The sequence below is a fragment of the Ochotona curzoniae genome, unplaced genomic scaffold (genome assembly GCF_017591425.1).
Source record: "Ochotona curzoniae isolate NIBS_2020 unplaced genomic scaffold, NIBS_Ocur_1.0 contig_2861, whole genome shotgun sequence".
Classification (NCBI taxonomy): domain Eukaryota; kingdom Metazoa; phylum Chordata; class Mammalia; order Lagomorpha; family Ochotonidae; genus Ochotona; species Ochotona curzoniae.
Genome location: NW_024465620.1, coordinates 823,766 through 840,146, shown reverse-complemented (window position 1 = coordinate 840,146; position 16,381 = coordinate 823,766). Strand labels below are relative to the sequence as shown.

The window sequence follows — 16,381 nt, the reverse complement described above, 5'->3', positions numbered from 1 at the left end:
CCCCCCCACCGCCTTGTTTCACATCTGCCACCCCACTGCAGCTCAGAGAGGGTCCCTGGTTTGCATCCCGAGATGCGTCAGCGCAATGAACCTGGGCAGGTGTGCCCCGCCCCCTCACCTCCACCTGCGAGTCCTCAGAATAAAGACTTCGCCTCTCACGCCTTCCTGCCAGGGTTTGTCATCTTGAAGTCTGTCAAGTAGCCGTGTAAGGTGCCGGGAGAGACACTGTCAGAGCTGAGGGTCGTGCGGGAGTCCCACGCCGAGCTGTCCCTCCCCCCTTCCTGGACTGCTCCCTCAGTCACCCTCCTTCATGCCCCATTACTCCCTGCTACCCTCCCTCACTCCCTGCCACCCTCCCTCACTCCCTGTCACTCCCCATCACCCTCCCTCACTCCCCGTCACTCCCCATCACTCCTCGTCACCCTCCCTCACTCCCTGTCACTTCCCATCACCCTCCCTCACTCCCTGCCACCCTCCTTTACCCTGTCACTGCCTGTCACTCCCCATCACTCTCCCAGGGCCCTTTTGCTTTGAGAGTCCATGACCCTTCCCTGGCGGTCACGAGCAGGGACTCCAGGATCAGCCTGGAGCACAGGGCAGGTTCCCTTGGCTTCGTTTGGTCAAATCAAGCGTGATGGTGGCGCTCACGGGAGCTGAGGGTGGGACAGTGATGAGAGAGTGGGGAGTGGGGATGGCCGGGCAGGGCCACACGGGTGCTGAGCCGCAATCTGGTGCTGGGCCGCAGCCCAACAGCAGTGCTTTGGGGTCTGTCACCCGGCAGGGTGTCTGTAGGTCGTGAGAACTTAGCGGGTGTTTCCTGAATTTGGCGTGGACGTGGGCACAGCATCACACGAGACCCTGTCAACACGCCCAGTCGCTATATGTCAACTAAAGCTGCAAGGTGCCTAGCCTGGAACTTGAGACAGTGGTGCAGACCCCCTAACTATAGAAATCAACGCTCTCCCGCCCCAGCCCCTCCGGGAGGCAGCAGGTGACTGGTAGCCGAGTCCCTATCTTCCCCTGCCGGGTGCCTGGCTGCAGCCACAGCTGGAAGCCACCAGCTGATTTGAGAAGTGAATCAATGGACAGAATTCTCTCTCCACTCTCTGCTTTCTGCCTCTCGAGCAACCGAAAATTAAAAACAAATATCAAGGGCCCAGTGCAGTGGCCTAGTGGCTAAAGTCCTCGCCTTGAACGTGCCGGGATCCCATATGGGCGTTGGTTCCAATCCTGGCAGCTCCACTTCCCATCCAGCTCCCTGCTTGTGGCCTGGGAAAGCAGTCGAGGACAGCCCAAAGCCTTGAGACCCTGCACCCCCGTGGGAGACCTGGAAGAAGCTCCAGGCTCCTGGCTTCAGATCAGCTCAGCCCCAGCCAGCCATGGCAGCCACTTGGGGGGAATGAACCAGCAGAAGAAAGATGTTTCTTTCTGTCTCTCCTTCTCTCTGCAGATCTGACTTTCCATAAAATATTTAAAAGCTGGTTGTTACATCGCTTGCTTTGCCCACCACAATGTTTTGCTGCACAGGGAGCTCGCCAGGGCCTGACACAACCACATCACTCTGCCGGTGCGCTCTGCCTCTCCCTGGAGACTTCAGCAGGCTTTGTGACTTCCAGAATTTTTTTTTTTTTAAATGCAACAAATTTTCTGTTCCTAACTCAGTTTCCAGCCGGTGGTCCTGGCTTCCTCCTTGAGACCAGCAGGGTCACTTAGCCCCAGCCGCATCACCGCACCCACGCTCAGGGCAGGGCACAGCTCTGTGGTCACATTCTGTCCTGTGATCAGAGAGCCAGCCTGGAGGCACCGGCCTCTCGCTACTTCCTGGTGGCTTTGCGGTACTCACGAGCCCGTTCGCTTTTTTAATAAAAGGTTTCCTTTCAGAGCTGAGCCAGGCAAAGCCAGGAGCTTTCCCACTGCAAGGAAACCAAGGAAGCTGACAAATGCTGAGCAAGGAAATCTGAACTTCTGGGCTCCGGCCCTGCACACGGCTTCCCTTTGGAACGAGAGCCAGCCCGCTCACTCGTATCCGCTTCCCTGATTATCTTTCCCCCAGCTCCTGTCCCCTGCTCTTTATCAAAACCACACATTTACAACAGATTTTTATTATTTTTTAGAACAGATTCAAGTTCACAGAAAGACCGAGTGGTGACTGAGTTGATTCCGCACAGACCCCACCTGCCCACACACACATCAGCCCACCGTCATGTCCCTACAGGATTAGCAACAGCCGCCCGGCTGCGTGCACCTGCCGGCTCCAGGTGTGCCAGTCGCACGCCAGGAAAGGCCCTCTGAGCCACAGCGGATGGCCCTGCCCAGCCGGGACGACGGGTCACACTTGTTTGCTCAGCAGAATTTCCAGATCTGATCCCGGTTGAAGTCCTGGGTCAGCGAACACCACTTCTTCCCAAAGTCATTACCGTCATCTGTACACTCCCAGTAGATCATGCGCCGGAACCAGAAGGGGAACACGCACTTGGCGAAGTCTGCAGGAGAAAGCCATGACAAGGGGAGGGACAGGGCGTGGGAAAGGGGCGAAGTGGGAGGAAGAGAGAGAGAGGGGAAGAGAAAGGGAGAGAGAAGGGAGAGGGAGGACCTTGCATCCCTCCGCTCCCCTCCCGGCCCACCTGCCCTCGCTGCCCACCGGCCCTCACCGGCTGCCGTGCAGTACTTCCAGTAGCCAGCGTAGCTCTGGTTCAGGGAGCACCACTTGTGCCGGGCGTTGAGCTGAGTGCAATCATGGAATACCTGCCCCTGGTACCGGAACGGGAAGACGCAGCGGCCGCCTGGGGGGGGGTGGGGGGCAGCAAACCTGTTGCATCTCTAGGACATCACTGCTGGCCACTCGGTGCTGCCCCTGCCCCGCCTGGCCTCCCCCCACCCCCGGTCTCTCTGTCAGTGGGTCCCTAGTGCATGGCGATCCTCATGTGTGTCACGGGGACAGTGTAGGCTGGAAGCCTGACCACACTCTCAAAGAGCCCGCACTGGCTCGTCCTCCCTCTCCGCAAGCTCTTCAGCCTTCGCCAGCAGGGAGGTCTTGCATGCTGTGCAAGGTTTGCCATGCAAGGGAGGACTCCTGTTTTCCAAGATGCCCTCCGGACCAGCTGATGCCTGCCTGAGAAGCCAGCATCCCACGTGAGTCCAGGGTCAAGTCAGCTGTCACTTACAACCCAGTTCCCTGCTGACACACCTGGGAAGGCGGTGGCTGCTCCTGGATGAGGCTCCAGCCTCCTCTGTGCAGCTTGGCCAGGCCCTGACTCTTAGGGGAGTGAACCAGCGCCTGGAGACCTCAGTCCTTCCCTCTCTCTTTGTAACTCTACTTTCATTGTGATTATTATAATCATTATCGAAAAGGCATGCTTACACAGAGAAGGAAAAACAGAGAGAAAGATCTTCTGTCCACTGCTTCACTCCCCGTGTGGCCACAACGGCCAGAGCTGAGCCGATCTGAAGCCAGAAACCAGGAGCTTCTTCTGGGTCTCCCACGCGGGTGCAGGGACCCAAAGCTTAGGGCATCCTCTACTGCTTTCCCAGGCCACAAGCAGGGAGCTGGATGGGAAGCAGGGCAGCTAGACACAAACAGGGGCCCCTGTGAGATGCTAACATTGCAGGCAGCAGCTTAATTTGCTGAGCCACAATACCAGTCCCCTAAATAAAAAACTTTTTTTGGCAAGAAAATAAACTTATCTTTTAAGCTGTTTCCACATGAACTTTCTGAAGTTTCCTTGCACACATACCTACAGGGAGCACTTGGTGAGTCCTCACTGTGCACCTGCCAGGGGCTGGCTGGGCAGGAGCTGGCATCGGGGGCTAGAGCTGGGCGTCTGTATGCCTGCCAAAGGCTAGCTGAACCAGTACCAGGAGCTAGAGCTGGGCGTCTGTGTGTGCACCTGCCAGGGGCTGGCTGGGCAGGAGCTGGCATTGGGAGCTAGAGCTGGGTATCTGCGCATGTACCAGGGCTGGCTGAACCGGCACCAGGAGCTAGAGGTGGGCATCAGCCTGGCCCTGTGACATGGGACAGGGATGGCTGACTGCCCGCGCTCTGTATTTCCTCCCGAGATGCTTCTGTTTCTTTTGAGAAGTTGATGGCTGGGAATGCAGATGAGCTTGCGATGCCAGAGGGGACTCGGGAAGGGCAGACAGGGGAGAGTGGGGCGCAGCCCCCCTGCACGGGAACACCACACAGACCTGGAGCTCTGCTGTGTCCCTGGAACCTAACAAGCTGTTCCTTGAGGTCTCAGGGAATCGGCAGAAGTGAAGATGACCCGGTCAGCGGGCACATGGACAGACAGCCAGACAGCAGCGGGCAGGGCTGCGACTTACTGCACTTTTCCCAGGCACGGTGTTTACCATGTCTAATTTAAACCTTTTTAAAATTTTTCTTCATTTAAGAAGCAAACAAGACAGAGCACATTTCCCATTCCACGCTCATTCCCGACTAAGGCTGGCCAGGCCAAAGCAGGGACCCTGGACCTTGGACCATCGCTGCAAGGTGCATCCCAGGGTGCTATTGTTAGCCGCTAATAGAAAGCTAGGCTCTCCAGTGTGGGGCCTGGCATCCTTACTGCCCACGCGTGAGTTTATGCCAATGCGTGGAGCACGTGTTTTTAACCACCCACGCACTCGTTTTGCTCACAATACTCCCCTTTTTGGTGCTTTTCTATACACATTTTGAAACTGGTATTCTTTGCTCAAGCGGTAAAATTAAAGATTAGAAGTATCTGTTGCCAGCTGTTAGTGTCACATCATATGACACAGGCAGCAAAAATTTTAACCAGAAAAATAACGAAATCACTCATTTGACAAGGATAAAGGGGAAAAAAAAATACATCTGTAACAGAAGATGGCTTTGATCAACTTACCTACCATCTCTGGATAATGAATGTTGGAATCTGAAAAACAACATTTGGGGCCGATTTAGTCCATGATGCTTCAAATCTGCCAAGGATGATGAGATAAACGGCCCGAAACTACCCTGTTGGTTTCAGGAAAACTGGCGTCGTTCTTGTAACACCTCTCCCATCCAGGGACACAGCACAGCCTTCCGGCTTTCAGAACTTGTTCTAAATTGTTCAACACAATTTACGCTAAATAATTTATGCCAAACAAATCCAACACAGTGCTTGACGATCTCATTCCAAAGTTTTGAAAAGCTCTGCGTTGAATGCTCCCATGTGCCATTTGACTCGTGTTAGCACCCAAACTACTGCCCGCTGTGTATCCAGCCACCCAGCCAGACGGTCTCATCAGAAATATTTTTTACAAAGATTTGTTGATTTTACTTGAAAGTCAGAGGAAGGTGGGGAAAGGGGGAAACGCAAAGAAGAGAGAAGGAGAAAGAGAGAGAGAGAGAGAGAGAGAGAGAGAGAGAGAGAGAGCTAGCTTCCATCTACTGGTTCACTCCCTAAGTGGCCTCAAGGACCACGATTGTGCCAACCCGAAGCCAGGAGCCCAGGAGTTCCTGCCACATGAGGGCAGGGTCCCAAGGCTGTCTTCCCAGGCCATAACCAGGGAGCTGGATGGGAAGTGAGGCAGCCAGGTGCCTTGAACTGGTGCCCACCTGGGATGCTGGCGCCACAGAGAGAGGATGAACTTATTACAAAGGCCCCAAAACAAAATTTTTTAACTTGTATTCCAAAGAGTTTAAAATATAAAATGACACACTGATTTTGTATCCCACCGTATGCAGTTTATATATTATTTCTTTCACATTCTAATAATCATGTCGGAGGCTCCAGGACAGTGTTACCTGGTGTGGGCAACCTTGGATGGTCTCACGCAGTCCTGGCTTTAGCCAGGACGACTTCCTGATAAAGAATTCATTCAGACATGCTTCAAACGAGTCCCACATACAGAGACCCAAAAACATCATTACTAAGGCAGTTTAGAGTAAAATAAACTGTGTAGTGTCTCAGCTGGGGAATGTGTGGGCCGCCTTTAGGTGGCAAAAGCACTTGGTCTCATTACCCTCAGTAATATTTGCAGAAAGCAATTACTCTTTCTCTCTAAATTCATCTTTCTATTAAAAATAAGCAACTCTTTACAAATGATCTATGTGTGTATTTCAAGGTAGAGGGAGAGAAACAGACACACACACACACACACATCTTCCGTCTCTACTCCCCAGATGGCCATAGCAGCCGGGGCTGAACTGAACCAAAGGCAGGAGGAGCCAGGCACTCCATCTGGGTCTCCCAGGCGAGCGACAGGATCCCAAACTCTTGAGTTGGAGTCACTGGGACCCAAAGCGCTCCAGACCCTGACGCTGTGAGGGTCGAGGCGACCCCGAGGTGGGAAGCCCCATCGGAGAACACCTCGTGTCCGAGCGGCAGACACTCATGCGTGCCGTGCCCGATTGCTGCCCCAGTAAGGTGCGAGTAGAACATGCGTGCTTTTCCTGGTCAGACCTGCGTCCTGGCCCCAAAATGTCTCACTACGCACCAACAGGGGTGGTCCAAAGGGACCAGAATCGAGAACCTGAAATGTTTCCAGACCCAAGCGTCTGAGTAAGGGGTACTCCCCCCGCGCTGAGTCCTCCCCTGGACCCTGCCTCTCTAATTACTGTCAGCAGCTCCAGGAACAACGACCGTGACACCAGCACGCCTGCAGACTCCGACAGCAGTGGGAGCCATCACTGCTGTCCCAATGCACCCCGGGAGCTGCAAAGGCCTTGCCAGAAGCCACAGTCGGAGCTCAGGGGTGTCGGGGGGCAGCTGAAGGGGCCGCTGGCCACCTGAGCTCACCTAGGAGGGTAGGAAGGAGGAGGAGACCAGTGCGACCCCTGGTGACAGTGGACGCCTGACTGCGCTGATGTCCCGGCCCTCCCCAGCGGCCTGAAGTTGGCCCTGGCCCCTGAGATCCCTGTGAAGACCGTGGGGGGCCACGAGGGTCCCGACTCCAGGCAGCGGCTGATCCGGGACAGGTACAGGGAAGGAAGGCCTGCATCAGCGTTCGGCCCAGCGCCCACGGGCGGCCTCCTTCCCTGCGTTCCTTTGAGGAAACGATCCATCGCTGGAGCGAAATTCTGTAGGAGAGCCAGGGGCTTGCAGGTGCCGATCAGGCCAGGCCCAGACGCAGGGAGCTCTTGGGGCCACGCTCACCAGCTTTGTTCACACCTGTCGGTGTCTGTCACCTGCGTCTGTGTCATGTTCCCACCTCTCCGTGTCATCGATCCATCTACCCATTTAGCCGTCATCTCTCGTCAGCCGCCTCTCGCTCACCCATCCACCGACCCGCCTGTCATCCATCTGTGACTCGTTCTTCAATCCTCTATCCATCAGCCGCCAACGTGCACAGTCCGTCGTCCGCCCCTCCAGCCGTTCAGTTATCTCAGAGAAGGGAGGCGTGTGCTGACCCGAACTCACTGCTTCTGCCGTGAAAACTTCATACCTTCATGCTGACCATCTAGTCCTGTGTTGCTTAGGCGCGTGCGCGCGCGCGCGCGCGCGCGCGTGTGTGTGTGTGTGTGTGTGTGTCTTACATTCTACCCAACAGCCTCTTCTCCCGCAGGGCATGGTGGGTAAGGGTGACTCTCCACGCCTGCCTGGCCTGGGGCCCAGGGGGTGCTCGCTTCTCAGCCTCCAGCCCCCATCCCCTGTCCCCCACTCCTCACCTATAGAGGAAGCAAACCCCGCCTCATGGAGCAGGAGGCAACACGCCAGAAGGATCCCCACGGGCAAGGCCATGCTGCTGGCGCCCAGGACTGCCCAGGACCCAGTGGCACAGCCTGGGACCCAGCAGCCAAGGTCCCGCCTCCTCCACCTGCCCTGCCTTCTCCCCCACCCCCGCAGGCGCAGAGACAGGCTCCTCTCCCCTCCCCTTCCTCGCCTTCCTTCCGCTCCTCTCAGGAGCCAAGCCGTCTGCCTCGCTGAGGAAGCAGCAAGCAGAGAGAAACCTGTCTGGGAGTCTGGGAGCGCACGAACGGCCGTGGAAGGGGCTGCCCGCGCAGGTGGGTGTCAGAAGGACACCAGAGTCTGGCTGCCTTTTCCACAAACTGGACGCGGTCTCTCAGCACGCATGCGTGTTCACGAGCCTCTGGCAGGCCTTTCATGGACTCGTCCAATCTTGGCTTGAATTTCTTGGTGAATCATTGCTGAAGGGCTGGGGTGGATTCCTGGAAGAAGGTGGCTTCCTCGCCGCCAGTAAGTTTTGTCTGCACCCCACAAACCACTAGCGGGCACCTCTGTGCCAGCTGGCCCTCAGGGACTTACCTGGTGGGCTGCAGGTGGCCTTGACATTCTGGGGTTAAACAGTGCAGCCTGCTTCCTCCCTCCCCCCAGGTGCATTACCAGGGAGCTGGATCGGAACTGGAGCAGCTGGGACTTGAACCTGCGGCCCATAGGATGCCGGCATTGCCCATCCCAGTGCACTGCAATGCTGGCCTTGTCAGAGGACTTGTGGCCGTGTGCTCCACGTGCGCAGCTGCCCCTGACAAAGGCTTCCTATAGACCTCAAGATCTTCCAAAGTCTCGTGTTTTAAACACCCACATCTCCAAGGAGCACGGAGTGTCCTGCTCCAGGCAGCCAACGTCATCCCTCACCTCAGAGGCGGCGAACCTCCGTGTGGGCGCCCTGCTCTGCCCTAGATGCAGCGAACCAGCCAGTTCACCAGCCACAGATCCCCTGCTGGGCTGTACAGTCGAGAAGCTGCCCCCGCCCTGCCTCTACCTCCCCCTGTGCCCCCACGCCAGGCAAGCACACGGGACAATCTCAAGTTGGGCTTCCCCTCCCTCGCAGGATGTTTGGCGACACTGTACCCGAGTCTGCCTGCAGGCTCTCCCCTTGTTCCCAGCCCCGCGGGCAGTGCTGGGCACCTCCCGCCTAGGGACAGAAGGTCCTTCCAGGAAGTAGCTCGGGCCTCACCTGCATGTCCCCAACGTGGGTGGCCAGCTTGGTAACAGAGCAATCACCCAAAACCACCCCCAACCTCTCCTCACAGCCTCACCCACTCCTCAGGAGACATGTCCACCCTCCATGCCACCTGCCCAAGATCAGTGCAAAGATTCAGGCCTGGCAAATTGCCCGGGGTGGGGGTGCGGGTGAGGTGGGTGGGGTGCGGGTGGGGTGGGTGGGGCAGCTTCTTTCCAAAGCCCGAGGTGCAAGGAGCTGCCGCTGGGAGGATCCAGGGAGGGGAGGATCAGGGCTCGGGTAGGGCGTGGGGCCCTGAATCGCCCTGGACCAGGGATTTGGAAAGTGAGCGCCACCCCTTGCCAGCACATCTCCCCCTGTTCACGCCCCACCTTCATCCACGCATGAGTGGAAGACCCCACGACCTAGTTACCTGCTACCAGGCCCCACCTGCTGTTGCTTTTTTTGGTTTGTTTTGCCTTGTTTTTATTTAAGAATCACAGTGACAGAAAGGGGGGAGGACAGAAAGAAAGCCAGTGGTCCACTCCTCAGACGGCCGCAGCAGCCAGGACGGGCCAGGGGCTCCGTTCAGGTCTCCCTTGTGGGTGCAGGGGCCCAAGCACTTAGGTCATCTTCCACCGCTTTCCCAGGAGCATTAGCAGGGAGCTGGGTGGGAAGTAGAGCATCTGGGACTCGAACCAATGACACTGTAGAATGCTGGGATTGTACCACTTAATGAGCCCCCACCCTCCCACCTCCACACCGGGACCAAGCTTCCAACGTACAAATTCTTGTGTAGACAAAAAGTACTCCAAAGAGAGCTTTACCTGCCATGCGCTCCAAGGCAGAGAGACTGTGACATAGACGCCTGGCAGGGCAGATCTGCACCCCCACGTTCACAAACGATGACACTAACCCTTGGGCAGCACAGCAACTTCCCCAAGTGCCGGAGCCAGGACCTGAAGCTGGGCTTCCAGCCTGCTGTCAGAGACCAAGGGCCAGACACGGTCGCTGGGTACACTAGCCAGGCCCCTGGGACACACTGGGGCCGCCAGCTCAGTAGAGCTGAGGGCTGGGCCTGGGAGAGGCTCCAAGTCCGCAGCCAGCAGCCTCGGGGAGCCTCCAAGCTCACTTTTCCCCAGCAAGCCTGTTGCAATGGCTATTAGAGGGAGGGGCAGGTGCAGGTGGGGCTGGGAGTGAGCCCCTCTTATCCAGGAGTAATCCCAGGGCAAGTAGGGGCCCTGACAGTGCAGCCATGTGCAAGGTAGGATGGTGGCTGCCTTACCCGCTCAGCCCCTCTTGAGGGAAGGGGTCCCCTGAGAGTCTTCTGCAGATGTCATGTTCCCCAGGATGGATCGCTCCAGCCCAGCAGCCGGGCCCTGTCTGCTGAGGTGTGAAAGGAGAAGCAGCCCCCACAGTGGGAACCCCAGAGAGAACAGATCTGCGTTGGCCCCCAAGCTCTGTCACTCCCATCGTGTTCCCTGGGTCCCTTCACCTTGCAAACCTCAGGGTCTTTGTCATTCTTCCATCCAGAGGCAGTGGCCCAGACAAGCCACTGGCCGGGTACCCCCACCCGTGGGAGGAGACCAGGGCTTGTAAGTCTACAGGAAGATGAGAATGAAAGATCCGGCCAGGACGTGAAGGCCACTCAGGGAGGCTGTGAGCTTGGCTTATGAGATCACCTCCTTGCGATTCCAATTTGGGGAGCCCCAGCTGTCTCCATCATAAGGCACCCAGGTTGACACCCAGAGGGAAAAAAAGAACTGACCAGTCCCTGAGAGCTTGGGTCGTCTGCGCAGGGGACAGGCAGCCGCGGGGATGGGGCCGGCGTTTCCAGTTCGGCTCTCACTTCAGCCTCCGTGATCTCCCCTCCCCGCAGGGCTGTGCTGTAACTCAAACCCCAGATCCTCCTTCTGCACATCCTGACGGACAAGTAAGTGATGTCTGAGCTGTAGGCAGGACATCCAGAAGTGGACCAGGAACATGGCCATGAATAAGCCGCAGGCTCCCTCTGCTCAGCGAGCCCCTGGGGAGCGGGGGTCACAGGTGCCCCGAACAATGACCTTCAGTGTGCTGAGCGCTCAGCTCACGGCAGGACGCTGGGCGTGTGAGTGGGAGAGCGCATCGGCAGGGACTGTGCTGAGTCCCAGGGAGAACACCAGAGGGAGTGGAGGAGCTGGAGCCCAAGCCTCCGAGAGCGTGGGGCAAGATCAAAGCAGCCACAAGGGGGCAGGAGTGAGGGGGGACGGCGAGAAGGACAGGTCAGCAAGGTCTGGATTACGGAGGATTTGAGACCCAGCTAAGAAGATCCGACCATCTGCTGGGTGACTCTGCAGCCGGCTAATAGCATTCATTACGTGTGGGTCCTTACCCGCAGCCCCCACGCATAACCTTGGTCTGTATACGGGGACATTTGCCTGCCCTACAGCCTGTGAGAGCTGGGACAGAGTCCCGACCTGCGAACTTGGTCCAGGTCCCCAACACAGGTGTAGCCGCCCAGGGCACATGAGCCATCCACCTGCTGTCTCCCAGGGCCTGGATCTGCAGGGAGCTGGAACAGCCGTCCCTTGTGTAATGCTGAGGGGTGCCCTCATGCCCGTGGGCTGCTGCAGCACCAGTGGCCGTGTGACTCTCCACTCAAGCACACAGCATCTGGGGGGCCGGTGTGCAGCCTTCAGGCCAGCCTGAACCCCAGCTGAACACCACAGACCTGGGGGGACGTAGAAGCAGCTGACACTGGCTGCTTCCAGTTCTGGGGTTCAAGGTAAGGACCCCCTGCAGAGTCAGTCTTTGGCCAGGTTCAAAGATGAGGCCTGCAGGGGGAGGGACGGGGGCAGCTGGCATGACCAGGGCTCCCTTCCAGGTTCAAAGATGGAACCTGCATGGGGAAGGGGGTCGCTGGCTCCCGGAGGTACCTCAGATCAGACCCTGATCCCAACCAGGCTTCTGGCCTCCCGACATGACCCCCTTCTCACAGCATTGCCTTGGGGTTAGGATTTCAACACCGGATGGGGGTAAGGAACACGGTGTTTGAATCGAAACCAGAGCCAAACCGAGCCTCCCCCTCGCACCGTTCCGTGCGGTCCCCCTCCCGCGTGGCCCCTCTGTCCTGCAGGAGAAAACTACGGTCTCTTTACGTCTCTTGCGTGCAGACCATCGGCCGCTCGCCTGGGCATTGCTACCGTGCTGCTGACGGTGGCAGAGCAAGCACTACAGGTGGACAGAGGGTGCGTGGTGGGAACCACAGGCGGGTTTAGAGACTTGGCCTCTGGCAGTTACAGGTTCCTGCCTCATGGGGGTTCCAGGGGTGAGGGTGCGTGGCATGACGGCGTGGCTGCCTGTGGACAGGAACCCTCCGGGAGCCCCAAGACCGGATGCAAACACAGCAGTTTTTCTGATCCTAAATGCATGGCACCAAACACGTGTTTATTTTTGTTAACTATTTGTACAAAGGAAATCAATTTCATATAGTTCATACATAGTTTTAGGAACCGAATGCTGCTTCCTGCCTCTCTCCTCCTTTTCTTATGTTTCTTTCAGTGTTTGCAGCAACGCCCTTTCAGTTCACAAGCTTGCTCCTGTCCTAAGAATGCAACAAGTGGCACAAGTGGCGGAAGGCCGGTGTTCCTCGGGAGGACAGACGGGGGCCACGGCCTGTAATCAAAGCTTGAGACATGGGCTTCACACACACACACACACACACACACACACAGACTTTTTGTGTTTGGCTTATTACCTCATATCAGAGAAAAACATGTGATATTTGTCTTATTGGGACTTGCTGATTTCACAAAGCACGAGGGTCTCCGATTGCATCATTTCTTCTGTGGAAGATGGGGTCTTCTAGATAGCAGAGTTGTGTTCTGTAGTGTCTACGTTCCACATTCCCTTTGGGGTCAGCTGATGGACATCTGGGCGGCCTGGGTGTTTTAGCGGTCATGAATTGAGCTGGGGGTACAGAAATCAGGCATGTTTCAATGTCTGGGTTCTGGAATATCTGCAGCCCCACGATGAGCCGTCTTAGGTTCATGTAGATTTCACACCCAACCCATCCCCAAGGGCTGAGTGTGACTTAGGGAAGTGTGTGCCCGTGTACCTTCCATCTCAAGAGGACTTTCCGTGTGTGGCATCAGCATGTAGATGCTCAGAATTTCTGGATCTCGGAGAATTCCGGAGTTTGGAGTTTTGGATGTGGGCTGCGCAGCCAGTACCGGGTGCTGCCTCCCACTGCTGATGGTGCCACGAACAGGACTTGTCTGGGTTAGGATACTATACCATTGCAAAACCAGCCAACCAAATGCAGAACCATACTCTTGGTCTCTTTGTTAATTTTTGCAATTAAGAAGGAGAAGAAAAAACAAAATGTAAATGAAAAGGAGTTCGGGCTGGGTTATCTTCCACCAGTGATGCCGGCGCCTCATCTAAACAGCAGCTATATACATATATATGTATAAATATATATTTTTTAAAGATTTTTTTTATTGGAAAGGCTGATTTACAGAGAGGAGGAGAGACAGAGAGAAAGAATTTCCATCCACTAATTCACTCCCCAAGTGACCGCAATGGCCGGAGCTCTGGTGATCCGACACCAGGCACCAGGAGCTTCTTCCAGGTCTCCCACATGGATGCAGGCTCCAAGGCTGTGGGCATGTCTCGACTGCTTTTTTTCAGGCCACAAGCAGGAAGCTGGATGGGAAGTGGAGCAACTGAGATAAGAACCAGTGCCCATATGGGATGCTGGGACTTGAAGTGGAAGGAATAACCAACTGTGCCATCACTCAGGGCTCCTGAGTGGCCCCTCCACTGTCTGCAAGATTAAACTCTCTTTACCCTCCCATCTCTGCAGGCTTTTGATTCAACATCAAGGGACAGAGGTAGAGCTTGGGGCTACAGATTCTACCGGAGGACGGGAGCTAGCCCCCCGTTGAGCCGTCAGGTGCTAGAGACGAAACTCAAAGTGGGGTTGGAAGGAAGATGGGGTAGTGGGGTGAGTCACCCCTCAAGGTGTGTCACAAGACCCAGTAAGACCTGTGGGATGGCCGGGGCAAGTCGGAGAAACCCAGCCTCTAACGTGAACTTCTCCCAGCAGGAAGCTTGACGTTGCCCAACACGCCTCCCCTGCTTTCTGACTGACCCTGGTCATGACGCCTAACTCCACAGAGACAGCCATGCTGCCGGTGGCTTAGCTGCTGTTGATGGGATAACCACAGCTTCCTGCCAAGCAAACACAACAGAAGGCTCACTCAAGACTTTCACCCATGGACAGATCCACTGCTGAAGGCCAGAAGGCAGCCCTCCTGGTGAGGCTGCAACCTGTGGCCAATGGCCATCCTGCAGTGCAGGACGGCCATCCTGAAATGACACCATCTGTTTGCAGTGTCTCCGCTTTAGCTCAAGGGCGCCATCTGTTGTCTGCGATGGAATTTCCCACTGCCAAGACCCCAGTCCTGAGCAGGGAAAGCTTGGGGGGCTTGGTTTCACGGTAATGTTCTCCTGGCGGCTCCCGTGGTGTCAGCACTAAACGAAGTGACAGAAAACTTGTTGCATAGTATGGGGGAGGGCGCTGTGCGGCTCAGTGGATTAAGCCTCTGCCAGTGACACTGGCAGCGCATGAGAGCCCTGGTTCAGGATCCAGCTGCTTCCCTGCCTATCCAACTCCCAGCTCAGGCACCTGGGAAAGCAGCAGAGGTTGGCCCAAGTCTTGGGTGCCTGCCACCAGTGTGGGAGCCCTGAATGGAGCCGACTTCGATCTGGCCCAGATCTGGCTGTTCCTGCCATTTGGGGAGTAAAGATAGAGCGCTCTCTCTCTCTCTCCTGTCTCTGTCTCTGTCTCTGTCTCTGTCTCTGTCTCTCTCTCTCTCTCTCTCTCTGTCTCTCTCTCTCCAAACAGAGTCTGTCTGAAGACAAGGAAGCTTATCAGAAGCCAGGAACACCTGGTCACCTTGGAACAGCAGCAAGCAGCACCCCGAATCCTGGAGCCCTCTGTCCTTCCTGAACCCCCTCTGACCACAAACAACAGAATGAATCTTCCCTAGCCTCGATGCTATCTTAGCTGAGTCTTAGCTGAGGGAGTAGACGCTCCCATCCAGAAGATCCACACCTGCCATGATGACAGGTCAGGGTCTGATGTGCAAACCGAGGGGCGCCACCTCCCCCATCCCCACACCTAAGATGTGTAGAAGCCCAGTACACTGGGCGGCCATTCCGCACACATGGTTCCTGTGTTGTCCCCCACCCCCACCCCCCCAAGAGCTTGAGCTGACGCCCAGAGCCTCAGCAGCTACACACTTCATTCCTCACGCTGGCTCCAAGGATGTGACAAACATCAGAATCCACCTCCCCTGGCATCCCCCTCCCCCCAAAAATGTCCTGTGCTGAACTGTGTTAGAGCAGCAAGGGGCAAAGCCAGGGGATGGTCCTTGGAGTCAGCCAGTGTCCAGGGGAGGAGGGGTTTGTCCTTGGGGTCAGGCACAGTGTCCAGGGGATGCGCCAAGCAGGGAGAAAATGGCCACACCTGCCACTTTCCTAAGCTTGGGAGCAGGCACGTGGCCCAGCAGCTAAGACGCCATGGCCCACCTCACAGCACCTGGCTTTCACTGCCAGCCCCACTCCTGGCAGGGCATGAGGGCAGCAGCTGGAATAGCTGGGTTCTTGCCCTGGCACGGGGGAACTGGCTCCCTCCCCAGCGCTTACAGGTGCCTGGAGAGTAAGCCAGGGGGTGGAAGTTTGTTCATTCTTTCTCTGTGTATCTTTCTGCCTCTCAAAAAATATGTATATTTTTAATTGAATACAAACAAACAAGCATTACACTGTCCCCATAAGTGTATGCAAGTACCCAATAGTGGTTAAAACTAGCATATACATACCTTAGGAAAACCAGTCCCCCTGGACTGGAGACAGCGGCCCCCTGTGGTGACCCCCTAAAAGCTGTAGGATCTCAAGATAAGCCTGTTTCTTTCACTTAAGCCCCAGGCACTGTTGGCTAGAGACCAGCGCAAGCTCTCAAAGTAACTATTTAGCTACAGTTGCCTGGGGCCAGTGGACATCAAGGACAACTGGCCTCTCTGATGTTTGTTCCAGGGCTCCCAGCGGGTACAGTGTGCTGCTTGGACACACATCAGTGCGAGTTGGGGGTGCCACCGGGGTCAGCCTTCCTCACCTGCACCCGGGCCTTCTTCACGTCCAGCCAGCCCTCAAGGAGGGGGTGTTATGCACCCACAGGGGTCCGCAAACCACCATGTTTCCGGCTCAAAGAACAAAGGAAGTTCTGCCGCCCCAACAATGTGCGTCAGACGCGCGGGGTCGGCTCTCCCTGGCAACACTGCCTTTTCCACCCGCTCCCAGCCCTACCTGGCCTCAGTTCGCTCAGAGGCAGCGAGCTGGACAACCCCAAGCGACTCGGCGACTTCCTGCATGGGACTTGGGGCTGGGGGGCGGGGGGGAAGCTCTGACACCTGCATGTGCAGCTCACTCGTGCCAAGGCAGGCGGGCATCCTATCACCTGAGTGAGGGCTTCCTCCGAGCTCCACCAAGGCCT

The 16,381-nt window shown here is 56.5% G+C and overlaps 1 protein-coding gene across 1 annotated transcript; it reads right to left on the bottom strand.

Moving 5' to 3' along the window:
* Nucleotides 1-2,343: 2,343 nt before the first annotated feature.
* On the bottom strand, nucleotides 2,344-7,192 carry LOC121155014 (binder of sperm protein homolog 1-like). The gene is made up of 3 exons (XM_040978197.1): nucleotides 7,153-7,192; nucleotides 2,652-2,783; nucleotides 2,344-2,483 (listed from the first exon to the last, which is right to left on the bottom strand). The coding sequence occupies exons 1-3, from the start codon at nucleotides 7,190-7,192 to the stop codon at nucleotides 2,344-2,346; spliced, it is 312 nt and encodes a 103-aa protein (XP_040834131.1).
* Between the last annotated feature and the right edge of the window lie 9,189 nt (nucleotides 7,193-16,381).